Source organism: Mastigoproctus giganteus, chromosome 1 (assembly GCF_048544385.1).
Source record: "Mastigoproctus giganteus isolate SK-2022 chromosome 1, ASM4854438v1, whole genome shotgun sequence".
Lineage (NCBI taxonomy): Eukaryota > Metazoa > Arthropoda > Arachnida > Uropygi > Thelyphonidae > Mastigoproctus > Mastigoproctus giganteus.
This window is the reverse complement of record NC_143575.1, coordinates 236,884,432-236,904,477: the sequence shown is the minus strand read 5'-3', so window position 1 is coordinate 236,904,477 and position 20,046 is coordinate 236,884,432. Positions and strand designations below refer to the sequence as shown.

At 37.9% G+C, this 20,046-nt stretch overlaps 1 protein-coding gene across 3 annotated transcripts in view; it reads right to left on the bottom strand.

Moving 5' to 3' along the window:
- Positions 1-20,046, bottom strand: part of LOC150091666 (terminal uridylyltransferase 4-like) — a 604,054-nt gene that overhangs the window by 170,779 nt on the left and 413,229 nt on the right. For all 3 annotated transcript variants that reach the window (XM_090376273.1, XM_090376276.1, XM_090376282.1), the window contains one exon: positions 7,759-7,920. In XM_090376273.1, coding sequence (XP_090232399.1) covers positions 7,759-7,920 — 162 coding nt within the window. The remainder of the gene's footprint in view (positions 1-7,758; positions 7,921-20,046) is intronic.

The following is a 20,046-nucleotide window of genomic DNA, read 5'->3' as shown; positions in this document are numbered from 1 at the left end:
TCAGTTATTACAAAATCATTCAGCTCCCTGCCTGGTTTGACAAGCTTCTGGCCCCCACTTCCCTTTTTTTTTTCTATGTGAACCAAAAACATGAGAGGTATTAGAACCTATAGTACTTGGTACCGTGCTTGGGTTGGAGGTTGAGAAGACGAAAGAAGATATTTGTTGACATTGAACTTGAACTTCTGTAGATTGTAATTTTCAGGAAATACGTATGAAGGAAGGTTGTTCCAGAAAACGGCAGTTGAATGAATAATTGAGGAAGATGAAAAGTTGGTTCTGGGGGTTTGAAGTTGGACAGTAAATGGATGTTGGCTGGTGGCAGCACGTGTTTGGACTGTTTTGAAAGAGAGAGCGGGAATTATAGAAGCCAATTCAGAAGAACAGTGCCCGTGGAAGTATCTGTAGAAGAGGCATAAAGCAGAAACAGTACGTCTATGAGAAAGCGAGTGGAGAGACTCTGTTAGAGATGAATCATTAATTAACCTAACTGCTCTCTTCTGAATGGAATCAAGAAGCCTGAGAGAGGTTTTGGAGGCACCACCCCAGATGTGGGAACAATATTCCATGGCAGGGCGGATTTGTGATTTTTACAGAGTGAGCAGCTGTTAGGAAGAAAAGTAACGGCGAGAGCGAAAGAGAAAACCAAGTTTTTTAGATGCAGAAGTAGCAATATTTGTAATGTGCTTGTGCCAAGAGAGATTAGAAGTCAGGGTAATCCCCAAAAGAGATATATCTTTTTGCATAGAAATCGGAGTGTCACTAAAGATAAGCATAGGAGCAGAAGAATCCTTTTGGCGAGATATAAGACAAGACTGAATTTTAGAAGGGTTGAAATCAACTAAGTTGTCTTTGCCCCACTGAAGAATTACCTGAAGATCGGCATTTAAGGAATTGGTAGCAGATTTTCGAGAAGTTGAAGCTGATTGACCAGGACAAGATTTCTCAAAATGGAAAGTTGAATGCAATGTGCTTTCATTGGCAAAACTATGGATAGGATTTCCAGTCAATGGAAGAAGGTCATTGATATACAAGAGGAAAAGAGTGGGGGAAAGAACTGAACCTTGGGGGACACCGGCATTAGTTAGAAGACAGAGAGCCATCTACCATCACCCTCAGTGAGCGATCAGAGAGAAAACTGGATAACCAATTACTAAAAACAGTTGGCGAACCATAAGATGGAAGCTTGTTTAGAAGACCTTTATGCTAAACACGATCAAAAGCCTTTGAGATGTCAAGAGCAACTACTTGTGTTTCATCGAACCTTTCCATTGAATTAGTCCATAAATGGGTAACATAAGCCAGAATATCACCAGTGGATCGACACTGACAGAATCCATACTGGTGATCGTTGATCCCTATAGAACTCCTCATGAATGAATGTAAATGCAAACTTGACATCAACAATTGAACCGTTGATGTCAAGTGGACCAATCTGATTCACCCCAACACTAGCATTTTGATAGAATTGAACTCCTAGCATCGGTGTACAACGTCTCTGATATCCCAACAATTCTGCTTTTGATGTCTTGACTAGCACTTCGAATTCATCAAATTTATTTACTGTACTCCTAGCATTGGTGTACATGCAAGTATATACACATGTATCCTTACTCTTAGTTATCCTAACACAACCCATGTTTTTACTTGTTCCATGATGACTTCCAGGAGCCATTGAAATCCCAAGAACCTCACTTCCCAGACTGCTGCTGCTCATTCCAATAAAGCAGTGCAGGAATCACTTTCACCTCTGTCGGTGGCTACCATTAATCTATTAGTCTGCGAATCCCCTCAAGCTAGTAATTTTCTGACCCACCTAACACTGCCTCAAAAGCATCACCAAATATTTCTGCACCCTTTATATTTAAGTGTATTCCATCCCTGTAGAAACAATATCTCTCCTGTTAACAAGCACAGACCACGCTGAGAAAATTTCTACCCAGTTAGCCTTGCACAATCTCTCCAGGGTAGAATTGATTGACCAGGCTCTCATCATATACTCCCTCCTATCATGCTTGGTCAGAATTGCAGACACTTTCAAATTTAACCCTAACTCGCGACTCTTTTTCAACACTGACCTGTACTTGTTAAGTCCGTAGATCTATTCTTAATGTCATTAGTGCCAACGTGTACAACAATATCACCCGTTGTGCCCTTAAAAGATGATATCAGCTCTACAACATCATCAACTTTTGCCCTCTTTTGCACAATATATTTACTGTCTCCCTGACAATAGAGTCACCGACAATAACTAGTTCCTGTGGGACCAATGCATTTTGCCCTGAAGGTTGCCGCTGTGTTGCCTGATGATCAAGTGCAAGCTCTGGCATTGGTGTGGGCAGCTGAGAGCTTAATGGGTCCCGAAATTTAAGTCCTTCAAGGGTCCTGTTCTTCAAGCTCTGACATATCAAGCAGTTATTGTGCTTTACTGCACTCGGGATCTTGGACATACTACCATATGTTTCTTTCAAGCCAGAAGCAAAGAAGCAAGAAGCAAAGGAACTGATGGGAATGCATTTCCATTGTGCAGCAAAACTGTTTGTAAACTTAATTTTGGGGCATCAATAAGTATATGCCATTCACTAAGATTGTGTTCAATGCCCAGTTCATTCAGAAGACCACTACATACCTTTACAGAAACACATAGCATCTTCCATAATGAAATATTTGAAAACACATTGTGACATTTTCAACACACTGTAATTTTAGTTCCTGCTTCAAGTAACTTTCACTGTTGTAACCTAGAACTAAGGAGTTCTTCTTGCTTTTTAGTTTAAGTTTAAATCACAAACCAAGTTATTCAACTCTTCTTGCTCAATTAAGTGTGGTGTGTTATAATTTTCTGGTTGGTAGTCCAAATCTATTGGAGCGGATGTCCAGCAGAGTCTGAACCCAAGAATCCTTGCTGCATTCATCATTGCATTCTCTATCCCAAAATTTTGGAGGATCTGGTGTCTGCAGACTTTTTCTGGACATCTGTGATATTTCTGCCATGCAGAAATAGCAATTGTCAATGTGGTTGCAAGGTTCTTACCACACACTGTCAATGTGGTTGCAAGGTTCTTTACCACAGTAGAAACAGCAAAAGGCATACTTTTAATATTCACAGTTAGCCACATCCTCAGATTTTTAGTGCAGGTAATGCAGCATATATGTGAGGCCCAAGTTTTGTCCTGATCACCAATCTTGCTACCAAAGCAAAGAATAAGAAGGTTTAGTAATATTGTACATTTTTTTCTCTCTCAGTTTTTGTTGTAAACCATTCACATACTTATCTGAAATTGGCTGGGTGATTCAGACACTTATTTTGATTCTGCCTATACATTTTAATAATAGTGCTAAGCAAAACACAGCAGAAACAAACAATATGCAATAGATACACAGATAAACTGCACATATAGACATAAAAACTGACTACAAACAGATACATTAGTGGTGGTAAAAATCATGGTTTTTTTTTAAATAAGGGATGAGCAGGTGGGTAGAGATTTTTGTTTGCTGATTATGTATAAGCTTGCTTCCTTGCATCATTCCACTGACAGTACAACATGAAGTACAAAGGTTGCCAGTTTTTGAATTTCCTGGTTTTTAGGTCCTTGCATTCCAGTTTACATCAGGATTAAACAGATATTGTATAGATTTGAGAAAAATGGAGATGAAATTTTTGTAATGGTATTTAGTAATTAATTTTCAACCTTTATATACAGTAAGCAGAATATGGTAATTCAGTCATGGCACCCACCAGTGAGCTTTCTGCAAGTTGAAATACACTCTTGCTTGTAATAAAAAAAAATAATAAAAAAAAAGTGGCATGATGAGTTCACTAATTTTTACCAACAGCCCAAGTGGAGCTGTTGGTAAAAACTTTTTGTTCCTAAATGCAGGGTACAGTCTCTGGTAGTTCATAAAAACTTTCCATGCTCCACTAGCTTCTTGATTTTCCATGCAGTACAAGCAGGGCTAGAAACAGAGTGAGGGGAGAAAAACACGGATAGATGTCATCACCTACTTCCAGACCATTGTAACTGCCTGTATACTGATGTTACTGGGAGTTCAGTCTATCTTCCTAACTACACAAACAGTGCTAATCCTTGACTTTCAGAAAACAGGAGAGTTAAAATTCACACTTTGGCCTTAATGATAAAATATACTACATTGAATTCTATTTTTTTGAAATTTTGTCTGGTGAAGTGATATATTGGCTAATGTTATGTATCTTTGAATAAAATCATTAGAAAAGTTTGATGAAACTCAAGCAGATGCTCTTGACATTTTTAAGACTTTTGATCATATGTGGCATAAAGGCTTCTAAACAAGATCCCATCTAATGCATTGCCAACCATTTTTTGCAATTAGGTGTCCACTTTTCTTTCTGACTGCTCGCTGCTGCTGATGGAAGATGAATCTGCCTTCAATTTCAACACTATTGTGGTGAAGTTGAAGGCACAACTTCACCACTCTTTTCCTCTTATATATCAATGATCTTTTTCAACTGACTGCAAATCCTATCCACAGTTTTGATGATAACATCACAAATGTATTCCAACTTCTAATTCGAGAAACGTTTCTCTGCACAAACAGCCTCAACTTCTTGAATGCATCATGAACTCGTTAAATGCTAATTTCCAATGGGGCAAAGAAATTTAGTTACCTTCACTCCTTCTAAAACTCATTCATGTTCCATTTAAAAAAAAAAAAAAAAAAGAATTCGAGTCTACTGCTTCTGTGCTCATCTTTGATGACACCCAGATTACTAGACAAATCATGCATCTCTACTGGGGATTATCCTGACTTCTTATCTCTCAAATTAAAATAAGCACATCACAAATACTGCTCTTCTGCATAAAAAAATCTTTGTTTTTGCTTTCACTATTGTCATTACTTTTCTTCTAAATAACTACTCACTTTGTACAAATCTGAAATCTGCACTATTGGAATACTGTTCTAACATCTAGGATGGTGCCCTCAAAACCTCTCTCAACCTTCAACTCCACTCAAAGGATGGTAGTCAAATTAACTAATGACCCATCTCTTACAAAGTCTCTCCACTCTCTGTCTCACAGACATTCAATTTTCCTACATGCCTTTTCAATAGATACTTCCACGAGCACTTCTGAATTGGTATCTGTAATTCCCCTGACTGCTCCCAGACTAGTTTAGATACAGGTTGCAACTAGTCGGCATCCATTCACCGTCCAACTCCAAACTATTCCTCTTCATTTATCCCTTCTATTTCTGTTCTCTGGAACAACTTTCCTTCACACATGTTTCCCAAAAATTGCAAAAAAAAAAAAAAAAAAAAAAGTCTACAGAAACTCGAAGTCTAACATCAACAAGCATTGTTCATCTTCACAGCGATGCAAGTTACTAAGCACTATAGGTTCTAAAAAAACAGGCCCCTGACAAGATATACATTTTATATTAAAATACAGCCATTGGATTGTTTACCTGTACAGTATACTTTCAAACATTCAGTGCCCTTAAGATTTTTCTCTGGGAATTTCTGTTTGTATTGTCTGTTAACAGAGTTAGCCCCAAAATTCGCAGGGCCCTGTTTGTTACTTTCTTAACTCTGTAAATTAAAACTTATACAGATATTATTGAAAGTGAGTATAACATAAAAATTACATATTTAAATAACGTCCTGTGTACGATATCAACAAAATGTACACATTGAGAATGAAGTATATGTTCTACTTCTAGCAATTTTCAAGTCAAAATTGGTTTATCGCCACTCTAAGAGTGCTTGCGCTCTTGGAGCGATGATAATGTACATAAAGGTAACTAGACATTAAGATGGCGGTAGGCTCACTGATAGAAATGCAGAAAAGATGCAGATGATATTATTATTTAGACTTTGAGCACCGGGCCCTGTTCGATAGAACCGGTTGAACATGCTTGTGGCCGGTAGCGTTTGTTAAACAACCAAATGGTTGTGATTGCTTCAAGAAATATACTGTTGCTGACTTTGTTCTCATCAGAAATGTTAAGTTAAAGTTTGTTTATAACAATGGACCTGCTGTCTAGACTTGGCTGTCAAGATCATTTCTCACCTTCACCAGAAAGATAAGACCCGAATCTCCTCTCACATTCAGCAGTGCTATGTAGAATTGTTAAAATGCCAAGCCTGACTTTGGAAAATTTATTATATTTCAAGCGTCCTTATACACTTGTCAGTTCCCTAACCACAGACCAGTATACATCAACTCTTTATTTTTCCATAATAGCATCTGATAGGTTCATATAATGACAGAACCAAAAATAAAAATAATTACTAAAACTAAAAATTGAGCTGCAAAATATCTATTGCATCATCTATTTCTTTATCTTTAATGACACCAAGAAACAAACTTGCCTACAAAAAAGATTTAAATTTGAAAATGATAATGCACTGCCAAATGATTTATACTATCTCAGCATTTATAAGAATATCGCTTTTCAATGAGAAAATGTTTATTTTCTTACAGAAAACAAGAGAACATTCTGTTCTTATTGATGCATGTGGTCATGTGCAGCAATAATGTACTTCCTCACTGGGTGGGGAAAAAAATATATATCTTCCCTTGTTTTAGACTTACCATGACCTTGACAGCATCCTAAGTCAGAATTATCCTTCTGACTTAGTGCTATGTTATAAGTGTATCAACTGTGCACTGTGTTATAATCAACTTCCAAAATAGAAGTGAAAGATTTAAAACCTATTAGTATAACAAATTCGAATAAACAACTTAGTCAGAATTATAATTTACAATAAAAATCAAACCCAAATAAAATTTAAGTCTGCAGTTATGGAACGAAGAACTGAGTCAGGCATTTTAATGTAGAACAAAAAATTTATATATTATTTTGTTCAAAATATATTACTATTTTAACAAAATATAATTTATATTACTGTATTAAATATACCAATTATTCTGTATTAAATTTATACTGATTTGCCATGTGTCATTATTATTATTATTATTATTAGCCATATGGTGCAAGGAAGCCTGAGGCTTATACTGCACCAGCCAAAAAAAAGTTAATTTACCCTAGGACCCAGAGAGAGAGAGAGAGAGAGAGAGAGAGAAAGAGAAAGAGAGAGAGAGAGAGAGATGTAGAAGGAAATCACCAAGAAAGAGAAGAATGATGATATCCAGCTCAGGACCCTGGGTGTGCCAAGCCCATACTCACCAGATGTGAGCCCCTGGAGGGGTCATCTTGACTTTTAAGTCAAGATTGATTAAATTTTTGGTAGTACTGAATTGGGAAGATTTGCCATGTGTTATCTCTCATCAGAAATTTTGCCATGTGTCATCTTGACTTTTAAGTCAAGATGACACATGGCAAAATTGTCTTTTAAGTCAAGATGACACATGGCAAAATTTCTGATGAGAGATAACACATGGCAAATCTTCCCAATTCAGTACTACCAAAGATTTAATCAATCTTCCCTCTACTGCTCATCTTAATGTTAAGATATTCATGATTTGCACGTGAATACAGAAAATGTGCATTCTAACAACTTGTGTTGTTAGAACAACGTGAGTTTTTGTGCATTGATTAAGAAGGATTTTACATTTCCTTATACTAATTGCACCAGTAGATTTTTTCATATTATTCATGAATGCTGAAATTTGTTTTGCTGCTTTAATTCATAACTTTTAAAAATTTTTGGAGCTTAATTTGCATAACTGAACATTAGAAGGTTAAAATATTTCTACTTTTTAAGATACACTTAAAATACTTATTCAAATTTTAGTAAATAAAATATTATACCAATAAATTATACAGGCTTATATCTCCTTTAAGTCCAGATGATACATGGCAGAATTTTACAATTGGAACCTTGGCACTAAGAACAGAGTATGTATCGATATAATCTCTGTTTTTTCGAAGTAAATACCGAATGTGGAGAATCACGGCTTTCTGATCTACATCCTAAAATTAAAAACAAAACAGAAAAATAAAATTGTTCAATGCATTAATTATTTCTCAATTATGAAAGTCAAAACAAACTGAACTTTTCCAATTTCATGTAATATACTCACCTGTCACTGCACAACAAACACTACCTAATATAGAGTGGGCTAGTAAATCAGGGTGTCTTATAATGGGGGATTTTAACTTCCCAGATATAAACTGGAACTTGTGGATTGGTCACCCACACACTAGCAAAGCTTTTGTGAATTTACTGGATGATTGTTTCTACAGCAGCAACAAAAAAGAAGGCAACAAAAGGGAGTAATACTCTTGATCTGATTATCAGCAGTGATTATTCATGAATTAAGAATTTACAGATAAAGGAACCACTAGGTGGCAGTGATCACAGTGTACTGATGTGGGATATACTTCAAGATGTAACCTACTATCAGGGATAAAGGGAAAGGTTTTTGCTTTCATAAAGGAAACTACAGTGGTCTCAGAGATTTTTAGGTTCTATACAGTCAGACCAACTGATGATGTTACCAACGTTGAATTCTAAATGGGAAGCTTGTTTGTTAATTTGTTTATTTGGTTTTTAGGAGCATTAGCAACTAAGGGAATATTGCTCTGGGAATATGCGGTGGTCATTCCCTGTCCTTTCCGCATCCTCCATATTTGGTGGTGACAGGCTCGAACCTCGGTCTAATCAAGAAGCGTCTGCTATGCATTGCTGCTCCTTCCCACCTGGCTACAGAGGCGCCACTAAATGGGAAGCATTCAAGGAAGTAATTTTGGAAGCTACTAGGCTTTTTTTCCAACTAAGAAATACTGCTCTAGGTTTAGGCACAAATGGATGTCAGATGAACTAATGAGACTTGTCGCAGAGAAAAAAAATGCATGGAATGCATATAAATTGTCAGACGACACAGAAGCCTATGGTAGATTCAAGCTAGTCTGTAATCAAGTCACACAAAGGAGGTTAGGCAAGTGAAGACAGATTATGAAAAATCTTTGGAAAAGGATGCAAAGAAAAACAGCAAAGACTTCTTTACTTATATAAACTCTAAAAGGAAGGGGACGAATCATATTGTTACACTTGATATCAATGGTTTGACTCTAGATGATCATTCTCAGATAGCTGCCGAACTAAATTAGTATTTTCCATCTACATTCACACACAAGAAGTTAACTGAAAATATTTATTTTCAGTGTATTCGGCAGGGGTGCTAACCTGTCAATTGTAATTACCCTGGAAAAATTGAGAATGCCAGCAAGGTGAAAGCAGATAACCTGAAATTAAATCAAATTAACATAAAAATAATAATGATGGTATTAATAATAATGATAATAATGATGGTAAAAATAATAATGATAATAATGATGGAAGGAGAATAATGACTTGAGAATAAGTCTGGGTGTGAGGTTAGCCTGTGCGGACGTAGCTCCTTGAAGCTCTTGGAAAAGAGAAGTTTTTCCTGATTTATTTTCTGATTTATTAGCTTAAATTGTCATATTAACTTATTTTCTAGAGTAGCTTTATATTCCTAGTTACGATACTTAGTTTAAAGTTTAACTTAGACAGAGATTTTGTAGGTATTACTTAGTATCGGTAACGGTATCAAATCCACGTGTTACAAATTGAACGAGAGGTCTTTTTTTTTTAACAAAATTTAGTCGATTTATTAACCAATTGATATATCAAATTATCTTATATAAGTAGATTATAGACCTAGACAGGATCCTTAGTTTATTCTAAATTGAGATAGCGAGATTTGGAAGCTAATCAATACTTACGAGTCCATAGAAGTACCATTCGAGAATTCCCGCCATTTTTACACGATAGCATAAGCTTAGTGTAGTATAGTGCATAATATAATATTGTCAATTAATCAGTAAATCTATTAATCTTGATAAACTTTATTGTCAATTAAATTGTATTTTTAACTCTATATATATATATAACGACTTATATATAAGGATTATATATATATAAGGATTTAATTTTTGTTTTGAAATTTTATTGAATTAAATCGGAATCATGACTCTGACCAGAGCAGCAAAGCAAAAGGCTCAAGCTAATGGGAGTGCTGTGGTTCAGGGGAGAACTGAGGGGGGCAGTTGCCCTCTGAATCACAGTCTTTTAAAATACACTGTTTGCTTAATGTTTGCGGAGCAGTCGGGTACGGGACATGATACTGCCAAGGGGGATGTCTTTGTGTGTGCACGATGTAAGGAGTGCAAGGAAATCAGGCGACAACTCAGCGTTGTTATGGGCCTTTATGAGAGCTTCAAGGACAGGGTGGATGCCCTCGAAGGAAATAAATTGAGGGGCCCATCAAGCTCTCAGCTGCCCACATCAATGCCAGAGCTTGCACTTGGTCATCAGGCAACACAGAGGCAGCCCCCTAGGCAGAATGCGCTGGTCCCACAGGAACTAGTAGTTGTTGGTGACTCTATTGTCAGGGAAACGGGGAACATGCTTTGTAAAAAGGATAGGTGGAATAGGACCAGGGTATGTCTGACAGGGGCAAAGGTTGATGACGTTGTAGAGCGGATATCATCTTTTAAGGGCACAAAAGGTGATATAGTTGTACACGTTGGCACTAATGATATTAAGAGTAGGAGACCGGCGGAATAACTTAGCAAATACAGGTCACTGTTGAAAAAAAGGCATGAATTAGGGTTGAATTTGAAAGTGTCTGCAATTCTGCCCAGACACGATAGGAGGGAGTATATGATGAGAGCCTTGTCGATCAATTCGGCCCTGGAGGGATTGTGCAAGGCTCAAGGGGTAGAATTTTTTTCAGCCTGGACTGTACTTGTTAACAGGAGAGATTGCTTCTACAGGGATGGGATACACTTAAATAGAAAGGGTGCAAGAATTTTTGCTGATGCTGTCGAGGCAGTGTTGGTGGGTTGGAAAACTGCTAGTTGGGGGAGGGATACAAGGACTAATAGATTAACAGTAGCCACTGGCAGAGGTGGAAGTGATTCTTGCACTGCTTCTATTGAAATGAGCAGAAGCCTGAAAAACAAGATGCAGGATATTTCAGAGACTGCTGGGAGTCATTGGGGTAAAGCAAACACATGGGTTGTGTTAGGGTGGCTAAGAATAGAAACAGGTGCATGTATACATGCGTGTACACCAATGCTAGGAGTTTGGTAAATAAATTTGATGAATTTGAGGTATTGCTCAAAACATCAAAGGCAGATATTGTTGGGATATCAGAGACGTGGTGTCATCACACACAGATATAAGTAATGCGGAACTGGAATTTGGGGAATACAATGTGTATAGAAAGGATAGACAGGATAGGAGGGGAGAAGGGGTTATGCTATTAGTTAAGAAACACATAAAGTCCAAGGAAGTGAAGCCAGTCGACATCGATGGACAGGGCAGTGTCGAGTCAGTTTGGTGTGACATAAGCATAGGGAAATCAAAATTGAGAGTAGGAGTGTTCTATAGGCCTAATGACTCTGATGAGTATAATAAGATATTGTACAGGGAAATAGAGTGGGCCAGTAAATCAGAGAGTCTTATAATGGGGGATTTTAATTTCCCAGATATTGACTGGAATTTGTGGTTTGGTCACTCGCACACTAGCAAGGCTTTTGTGGATTTATTGGATGATTGTTTTCTACATCAGCATGTTCGTGAGGCAACAAGAGGGAGCAATACTCTTGATCTGATTATCAGTAATGATTCTTCATGCATTAAGAATCTGCAGATAAATGAACCACTAGGTGGCAGTTATCACAGTGTATTGAAGTGGGATTTACTCAAGGAGGTAACTACCATCAGAGGTAAAGGGAAGGGTTTTTGTTTTCGTAAAGGCGACTATGATGGTCTGAGACAGTATTTAAATTCTATACAGAGGGACCAACTGATGATGTTACCAACAGCAAACTCAAAATGGGAAGCATTCAAGGAACTAATCTTGGAGGCTACCAGGCTTTACATACCAACTAAGAAATAGTGTTCAAGGTTTAGGCCTAAATGGTTGTCAGATGAACTAATGAGACATGTGGCAGAGAAGACAAATGCATGGGATACATACAAGTTAATGGGTGACATGGAAGCCTATGATAGATATAAGTTGGTCTGTAACCAAGTCACAAAGGAGATTAGGCAGGCAAAGGCAGACTACGAAAAATCCTTTGCAAAGGATGCAAAGAAAAACAGAAAAGAGTTCTTTACATATTTAAACTCAAGAAGGAAAGGGATGAATCAGATTGGTCCACTGGATATTGATGGTTCAACAGTTGAGGATCCTGCTCAGGTGGCAAACAATCTAAACGAGTATTTTGCTTCTACATTCATGCATGAGGAGTTATTCAGGAAGGAGAATGATGTAGGTAAAGTAAACATTGGCAGTGAGCTGGATGATTTTGTAATAACTGAGAGGAAAGTGGATCAGAAATTGTTGAGGATAAACATAAAAAAGGCACCTGGGGTGGATGGGATCTATCCAGTTATATTAAAGGAGGCAGCAAAGGAAGTAAGCAAACCCCTAGCCATAATTATGAGAGCTTCTTTGGACTCAGGGGAGGTACCCATAGACTGGAGATGTGCAAATGTAACCCCAATTCACAAAGGAGGATCAAAGGCTGACACAAGTAATTATAGACCTGTTAGTTTAACTTCTGTTCCAGGTAAATTAATGGAGCCACTGGTTAAAGAAGCACTGCAGGATCATCTAGACAAGAATTCAATTATAGCTCAGACGCAGCATGGTTTTGTTAAGGGCAGGTCTTGCCTGACCAATTTGATTGGATACTATGATGTAGTCACAAAAGAACTGGATGCAGGGAATGACTTTGATATTATATATTTGGATCTTAGAAAGGCTTTTGATACTGTTGCACATGGAAGACTGCTGCACAAATTGGAGCAGTGTGGCATTGGAGGCAAATTGCTGCTATGGATAAGGGGATGGTTGAGTGGCAGAAGCCAGAGAGTGGTAATCAATGGACACTGCTCAACGTGGACTAATGTTATTAGTGGAGTTCCTCAGGGTTCAGTGTTGGGTCCGTTGTTGTTTTCGGTGTTTATGAATGTGATGATGGGATATCAAGTTTAATGTCCAAGTTTGCAGATGATACAAAGGTTGGCAGGGTTGTTAAGGACACTACTGACGCTATGCTGCTGCAACAGGATCTGGAAAGGTTGAACAGATGGGCTGAGAGGTGGCAAATGAAGTTTAACATTGACAAATGTAAAGTACTACATATGGGAAACAGTAACCCCAGAGCAACGTATCAACTCTGCGGTACTACACTGACAGTGGTGGAGAATGAAAAGGACCTGGGGGTAATTGTGTAGGCAGATATGAAGTTCTCTGAGCAGTGCAGACGAGCTGCAAGAGTAGCTCATGGTGTCTTGTCAATGATATACAGGAATTTTTCTAGCAGGGATAAGGAGGTGATTATTCCCTTGTATAAGGCAATGGTTAGGCCACATCTTGAGTACTGTATACAGGTCTGGAGGCCTCATTTCAAGAAGGATGTAGAGCTGCTGGAACGGGTACAGAGAAGGGCAACAAGATTAGTGAATGGAACAAAGGGTTGCTCTTACGAAGAAAGAGCTTAAGTTTTGCAAATTACAGAGTCTGGAGACTAGGCACCGGCGAGGTGATCTGATAGAGGTGTATAAGGCTTTGAATGGTTTGAGCATGCTCAATGCCAATGGGATTCTTTATCTTGCTCAGAATAATCACCTCAGAGGGCATAAATTCAAATTGAGGAAGGACAGATGTCGGATAGATGTGCGGAAATTTGCCTTTGGCCAGCGGGTGGTTGGTTGGTGGAACCGACTTCCATCACTTGTTGAAGTTGATAGCCTAAACAAATTTAAAGCTCAACTGGACAGGTATTTCGAACGAACGGAGGGGTGAAATGGGAGTGGTGTGTGTTTTTTTTTTTTTTTTTTTTTTTTTGGCTGATGCTGAATAAGCTTGCTTTCTTGCATCATATGCCTCTACTAATGCTAATGGTACCAAAAGTAGTGGGTCCTAGGGCTTTAACTACTTCTTCAAAGGGTAGGCAGCCAAAACCATAGGAGCCACTCCAATAAGCAGGGTCTCTGTTTCTGTTATGATGATACGTGCAAAATGTATACATCACAGCCGACCTGACAGATCCCGAAAGGAAGGAATAAAATTCAAACATAAATAAAAATAAATATAACGTACGAAATAGAGCTAAAAAGCTAAAATAATGCCAATTAAATCTAGTTAAAGGAAAAATTAATGAAGGTTTGAATTCAAAAAGAAGGCAAAATACAGTATGAAATTTAAACAAAGAACTGATTCATCCACCCCCATTGAGGAGAGCTGGATGAATCAGTTCTGGAACTTTTGGAACATACCCCTTGGATATTAAACTTTAGATAACGGTATAAAGTCAGGTTAATGCCAACTTACTGTTTGCTTAGGCCAGAATTGATAAAGTTAGCTACATGTGATGATTACAGAGCAGCAACATCAAAGCCCCAAAGAAGAAAGTTGATAGTTCTCTGTACAGTATATTTATATCAGTTGAAGTAACCACGAGTGAGGGGGATGGGGGAGAAGAAGAAGGCATGAAATAGTCAAAGTGAACCGTAAAGTGAACCTGAGAGAGGTTTTGGGGGTAGAGCCCCAGATGTGGGAACAATATTCCATGGTAGAGCGGATTTGCAATTTGTACAGAGTGAACATCTGTTTGAAAGAAAAGTAACGCCAAGAGCAAAAGAGAAAACCACGTTTTTTAGATGCAGAGGAAGCAATATTTGTAATGTGCTTATGCCAAGAGAGATTAGAAGTCAGAGTAATCCACAAAAGAGATATATCATTTTGCCTAGAAATTGGAGTGTCACCAAAGATAAGCATAGAAGCAGAAGAATCCTTTTCACGAGATATAAGACAGCACTGAGTTTTAGAATGATTGAAATCAACTGTCTTTGCCCCACTGGAGAATTACCTAGAGATTGGCATTTAAGGAATTGGTAGCGGATATTCGAGAAGTTCAAGCTGTTTGAGCAGGGCAAGGTTTCTCAAATGGAAAGTGGAATGCAATGTGCTATCATCAGCAAAACTATGGATAGGATTTCCAGTCAATGGAAGAAGGTCATTAATATACAAGAGGAAAAAAGTGGGGGATAGAACTGAAACTTGGGGGACACCAGCATTAGTGGAGAAGTTAGAAGACAGAGAGCCATCTAACATCACCCTCAGTGAGCAGTCAAAGAGAATGGATAACCAATTACAAAAAAACAGTTGGCAAACAATAAGATGAAAGCTTGTTTAGAAGACCTTTATGCCAAACATGACAGAAAGCCTTTGAGATGACAAGAGCAACTAAGCAGGCAAAGGCAGATTATGAGAAATCTTTGGCAAAGAATGTAAAGAGTTCTTTACTTATGTAAACTCTAGAAGGAAGGGGATGAATCAGATTGGTCCACTTGATATCAATGGTTCAACTGTTGATGATCCTGCTCAGGTAGCTAACAAACTAAATGAATATTTTGCATCTACATTCACACATGAGGAGTTATTCGGGGAGGGGAATGACAGAGGTGTATAAAACTTTGTCAGTAAGCTAGATAATCTTGTAATAACTGACAGTAAAGTGGAGGAGAAATTATTGAAGATAAACATAAGAAATGCATCTGGGGTGGATGGAATCTATCCAGTAAAATTAAAGGAAGCAGCAAAGGAAGTACGCAAACCCTTAGCCATAATTATGAGAGCTTCCTTGCACTCGGGAGGTAACCATGGACTGGAAATGTGCAAATGTGACCCCAATACACAAAGGGAGACAAGGTAATGACAGACTTGGTAGTTTAATTTCTGTTCCAGGGAAATTAATGGAGGCACTGGTTAAAGAAGCATTGCAGGATCATCTAGACAAGAGTTCAGTTACAAAGGAACTGGATGCAAAGAATAATTTAATGTCATATATTAAATTGATGATGGTATATCAGGCTTAATGTGCAAGTTTGCAGACAATATGAGGGTCAGCAAGGTTGCTAATGACACTAATGACAGTACGCTGCTGCAACAGGATCTAGAAAAGTTGAGCAGATGGGCTGAGAGGTGGCAACTGAAGTTTAACGTTGACAAATGTAAAGCTGCATATTTAAAGAAGTAACCCAGAGTAACGTATCAACTGTGTGATACTACACTGACAGTTATTGTTATTTTTGGTTTTTAGGCGCATTAGCAACTAAGGCCATATTGCTCCGCAGATATGCAGTGGTCATTCCCTGACCTTTCCGCATCCTCCGTATTTGGTGGTCACAGCCTCAAGAAGTGTGTGTGCTATGCACTGCTGTTCCTGCCCACCTGACAAAGGTGCCATCACACTGACAGTGGTAGAGAGTGAAAAGGACCTGGGGGTAATTGTGCAGGCAGATATGAAGTTTTCTGAGCAGTACAGACGGTCTGCAAGAGTAGCTCATGGTATCTGGTCAATGATATACAGGAAGTTTTCTAGCAGGGATAAGCAGGTCATTATCCCATTGTATAAGGCAATGGTCAGGCCACATCTTGAGTACTATATACAAGTCTGGAGGCCTCATTTTAAGAAGGGTGTAGAGCGTTGGAATGAATACAGAGAAGGGCAACAAGATTAGTGAATGGAACAAATGGACATATGCACAAGTACCACCTTTGAGGTGAAAAGAATCATACAGAAAATAATTTGGACAACTGAGATGAGCAGTGGTTGAATCAACCGATAAGTGAGATTCTGTCAGAAAAAGTACATGAGGTTTGGCAGACTGTAAGTGGGAATGGACATCATTGAGATTAGAACTGAGACCACGTATATTTGTGAAATGAACTAAGAAGTGTTTGGGAAGTTTAGATCTTTTCATAGATAAGTTTGCTCTATTAGTTTGACAATTCATGGTATATTCGGTAGTAAGAAAAAGTGGAGGGGGGACAACTGTATGAAGTAATGAAATTTTTGAATATGGAAAATACATGTTAAGAATATATCCAGATCCTTAACATCAACGTGGCCTCGACAATGGCCCCTCGACATTCTCCTTAGCAGAGCAGCCATTCAGACAAAAGCTATAAATTTGTTTAAGAGAGTGAAGGAAAAAAATAATGAAGTAGAAGAAATGTTTAATGTGAGTGCTGGTTGGTTTCATCGATTTAAAAATCTGAGTTCGGCTGCTGCATAATGTTAAAATCACCGATGAGGTGGCCAGTGGAGATGAGAATGCAGCATCTAAATATCCTGATGTTTAAAAAAAAATAATCAAAGATGGTGAATACACTGATCAACAAATATTTAACGGCGATGAAACCGGTTTATACTGGAAAAGGATGCCTTCTAGAACTTACATTTCTAAGAAAGAAAAAACTTAACCTGGATTTAAAGTGTCTAAAGATCACCTAACACTTTTATTGGGAGGCAATGCTCAAGGCAATTTTAAATTGAAACCGATGCTTGTTTATTGGTCTCCAAATCCTCGCACTCTAAAAGGCTACAAATATAGATAGCAGTGGTCACCGAGGCCTCGGAAGGCCTAGGTGACCACTGCTATCTTTACAGAATGGTTCAACAAATGTTTCGACCCAGAAGTCAGACGTTATATGAATTTGAAAGGTCTCGAATTTAAAGTTCTTCTGATTCTTGACAATGCACCCGGCCATCCTGTCTTGGAACACCCAAACGTACAAATTTTATTTCTGCCATGTAATACTACATCTTTGATACAACTGCTAGACCAAGGTATAATTGCGACAATTAAAACATACTACGTAAAACGAACATTCCAACACGTTTTGGACAAACTGAATGATGAAACACTAACAGTCATTGATGTGTGGAAGAAATTCTCGATTATGGATTGTATCAATCAAGTTGGATTAGCGTTAACTGAATTAAAACCAGCAACTTTAAATGCGTGTTGGAAAGCGGTTTGGCCACAATGTGTAAAAAGCAAAGATCCCATCATCCCTAATACGACCGAATTTCCCAACATCATTACAATGGCACACAAAATTGGTGGAGAAGGATTCGATGATCTATCGTTTGAAGATATTGATGAATTGTTAACCGACAAAGCGCTAAGCGAAGATGAAATATTAGAGGTTGTCCTTGGGGCTCCTTATCCCACAGAACGTAGTGATAATGAAGAAAATGATCCTGTTCTAAATGCAGATTTAATAAAAGAAGGTCTAGAACTGGCCATAAAATTAGGTAATAATTTTGTCAAACATGACCCTAATGAGGAACGCACTGGGAAGTTTCCACGTGAACTGAAGTTGTCGACACCCTCTTACAGAGAATTATATAACGGCCTAACACAAACACAACGATTAATAACTGAATTCGTTCGTAAAAACCGGTGAAACATCAGCACCAGAGGAGACTCGTGCTGATTTTGCTCAAGAGATCACAGAAAGAATTTCGTTAATAGAGGAAGAAGATGATTTCTAGTGATAGCAGTGATATTCCAGTCGTACACAAACGTATGCGCCGTTTATTATCAGAAAGTGAAAATGAATAAAATCTTTTTATGTGTAAAACAGATTTTTTTTGTTCATGAAGAATTTTTGTCATTTCATATGCATACAAATTTACTTTAATACATTTTCATTACATATTATTACATGTGTATTTTGTTGAAATGAAATAAAATAATAAGCTTAAAACAAATATTTTTATGTGTTTTTTTTTTTTTTATTATTATTATTTTTACTGATTTTTTTAGATCCAGAACCAATCTTCTTTTCTTCCATAAATACAATGTCTTTTTTTACACGTATTTTTCAGGAACGTATCTATTGTGAAAAACAGAATTAGGTATATAGGATTTCCAGTCAATGGAAGAAGGTCACTAATATACAAGAGAAAAAGAGTGAGGGAAAGAACTGAAACTTGGGGGACACCAGCATTAGTGGAGAAGTTAGAACACAGAGAACCATCTACCCTCAGTGAGCAATCAGAGAGAAAACTGGATAACCAATTACAAAAAACAGTTGGCAAACCATAAGATGGAAACTTGTTTAGAAGACCTTTATGCCAAACACGATCGAAAGCCTTTGAGATGTCAAGAGCAACTGCTTGTGTTTCACCGAACTTTTCTATTGAATTTGTCCATAAATGGATAACATATGCCAGAATATCACGAGTGGATTGACACTGATGTAATCCATACTGGCGAACGTTGATCAGACGGAAGGTTTCTAAGTATTTTAAGAGTTGGTAACTAATTGATTTCTCCATTACTTTAGAAAGAGTAGAAGTAACTGCAATGGGATGATAATTGGATGGGAGGGAATTATTGCCCTTTTTAAGAACTGGCTGGATATGAACAAATTTCCAAGCAGAAGGAAAAACAGCTTTGGAATAAGAAAGTGAAAAGAGGTTGCAAAGAACAGGAGTAAATTCAGGAGCACAGGTTTTGAGAACAAGGGGAGAAATACCATCAGGACCTGGAGCTTTCTTAGAATCAAGATTCGTCAAAATCCTTCTGACATCCTTTTGATGGAAGACCACAGGAGGCATTGAATGGAGCGTGCTGGGAATGGTGGGAGGTGTTTTACCAAGGTTATTAATACAAGAGTTGGAAGAAAAATGGGATATAAGCAGGTCAGCTTTATCCTAGGCCGAACTGACAACAGAACCATCAGGTTTTGACAGAGGTGGGAGCAGATTTGGGCAAAAGTTGCAGCCATTAGCTTTGGCAAGAGACCAGAATGCTCAGCTACCATTAGGGAAAGAAGCAAGTTTTCTATTTTTAGCATGTTCAAAATCTAGTTTGGACTGATTAGTAACAGCTTTACAATTGTTGCGAGCTTTGGTGTAGGCAGAAAATGAAACTAAAGAATTGGAAACGAGCCAATTATGATATGCAACATTCTTATCCTGAATGGCCTTAGCACATTTATTGGAAAACCAAGGTAAGAGACGGGATTTTAGATAGGGACGAGATTTTAAAGTGGAGTGTGGGATAAAGGATTCCATTCCTACGAGAACAATTTCACTGACACAATCTGAACAATCGTTGACATCAGAAGTTTCGAAACCGTATTCCAACCAAGGAAAAGAAGGAAAGAAATCTCGCAGGTTATCCCATTTTGCATTCTTATAATGCCAAACAACACGAGGTTGGAAAAGCCATGAGATAAAATTACCAAG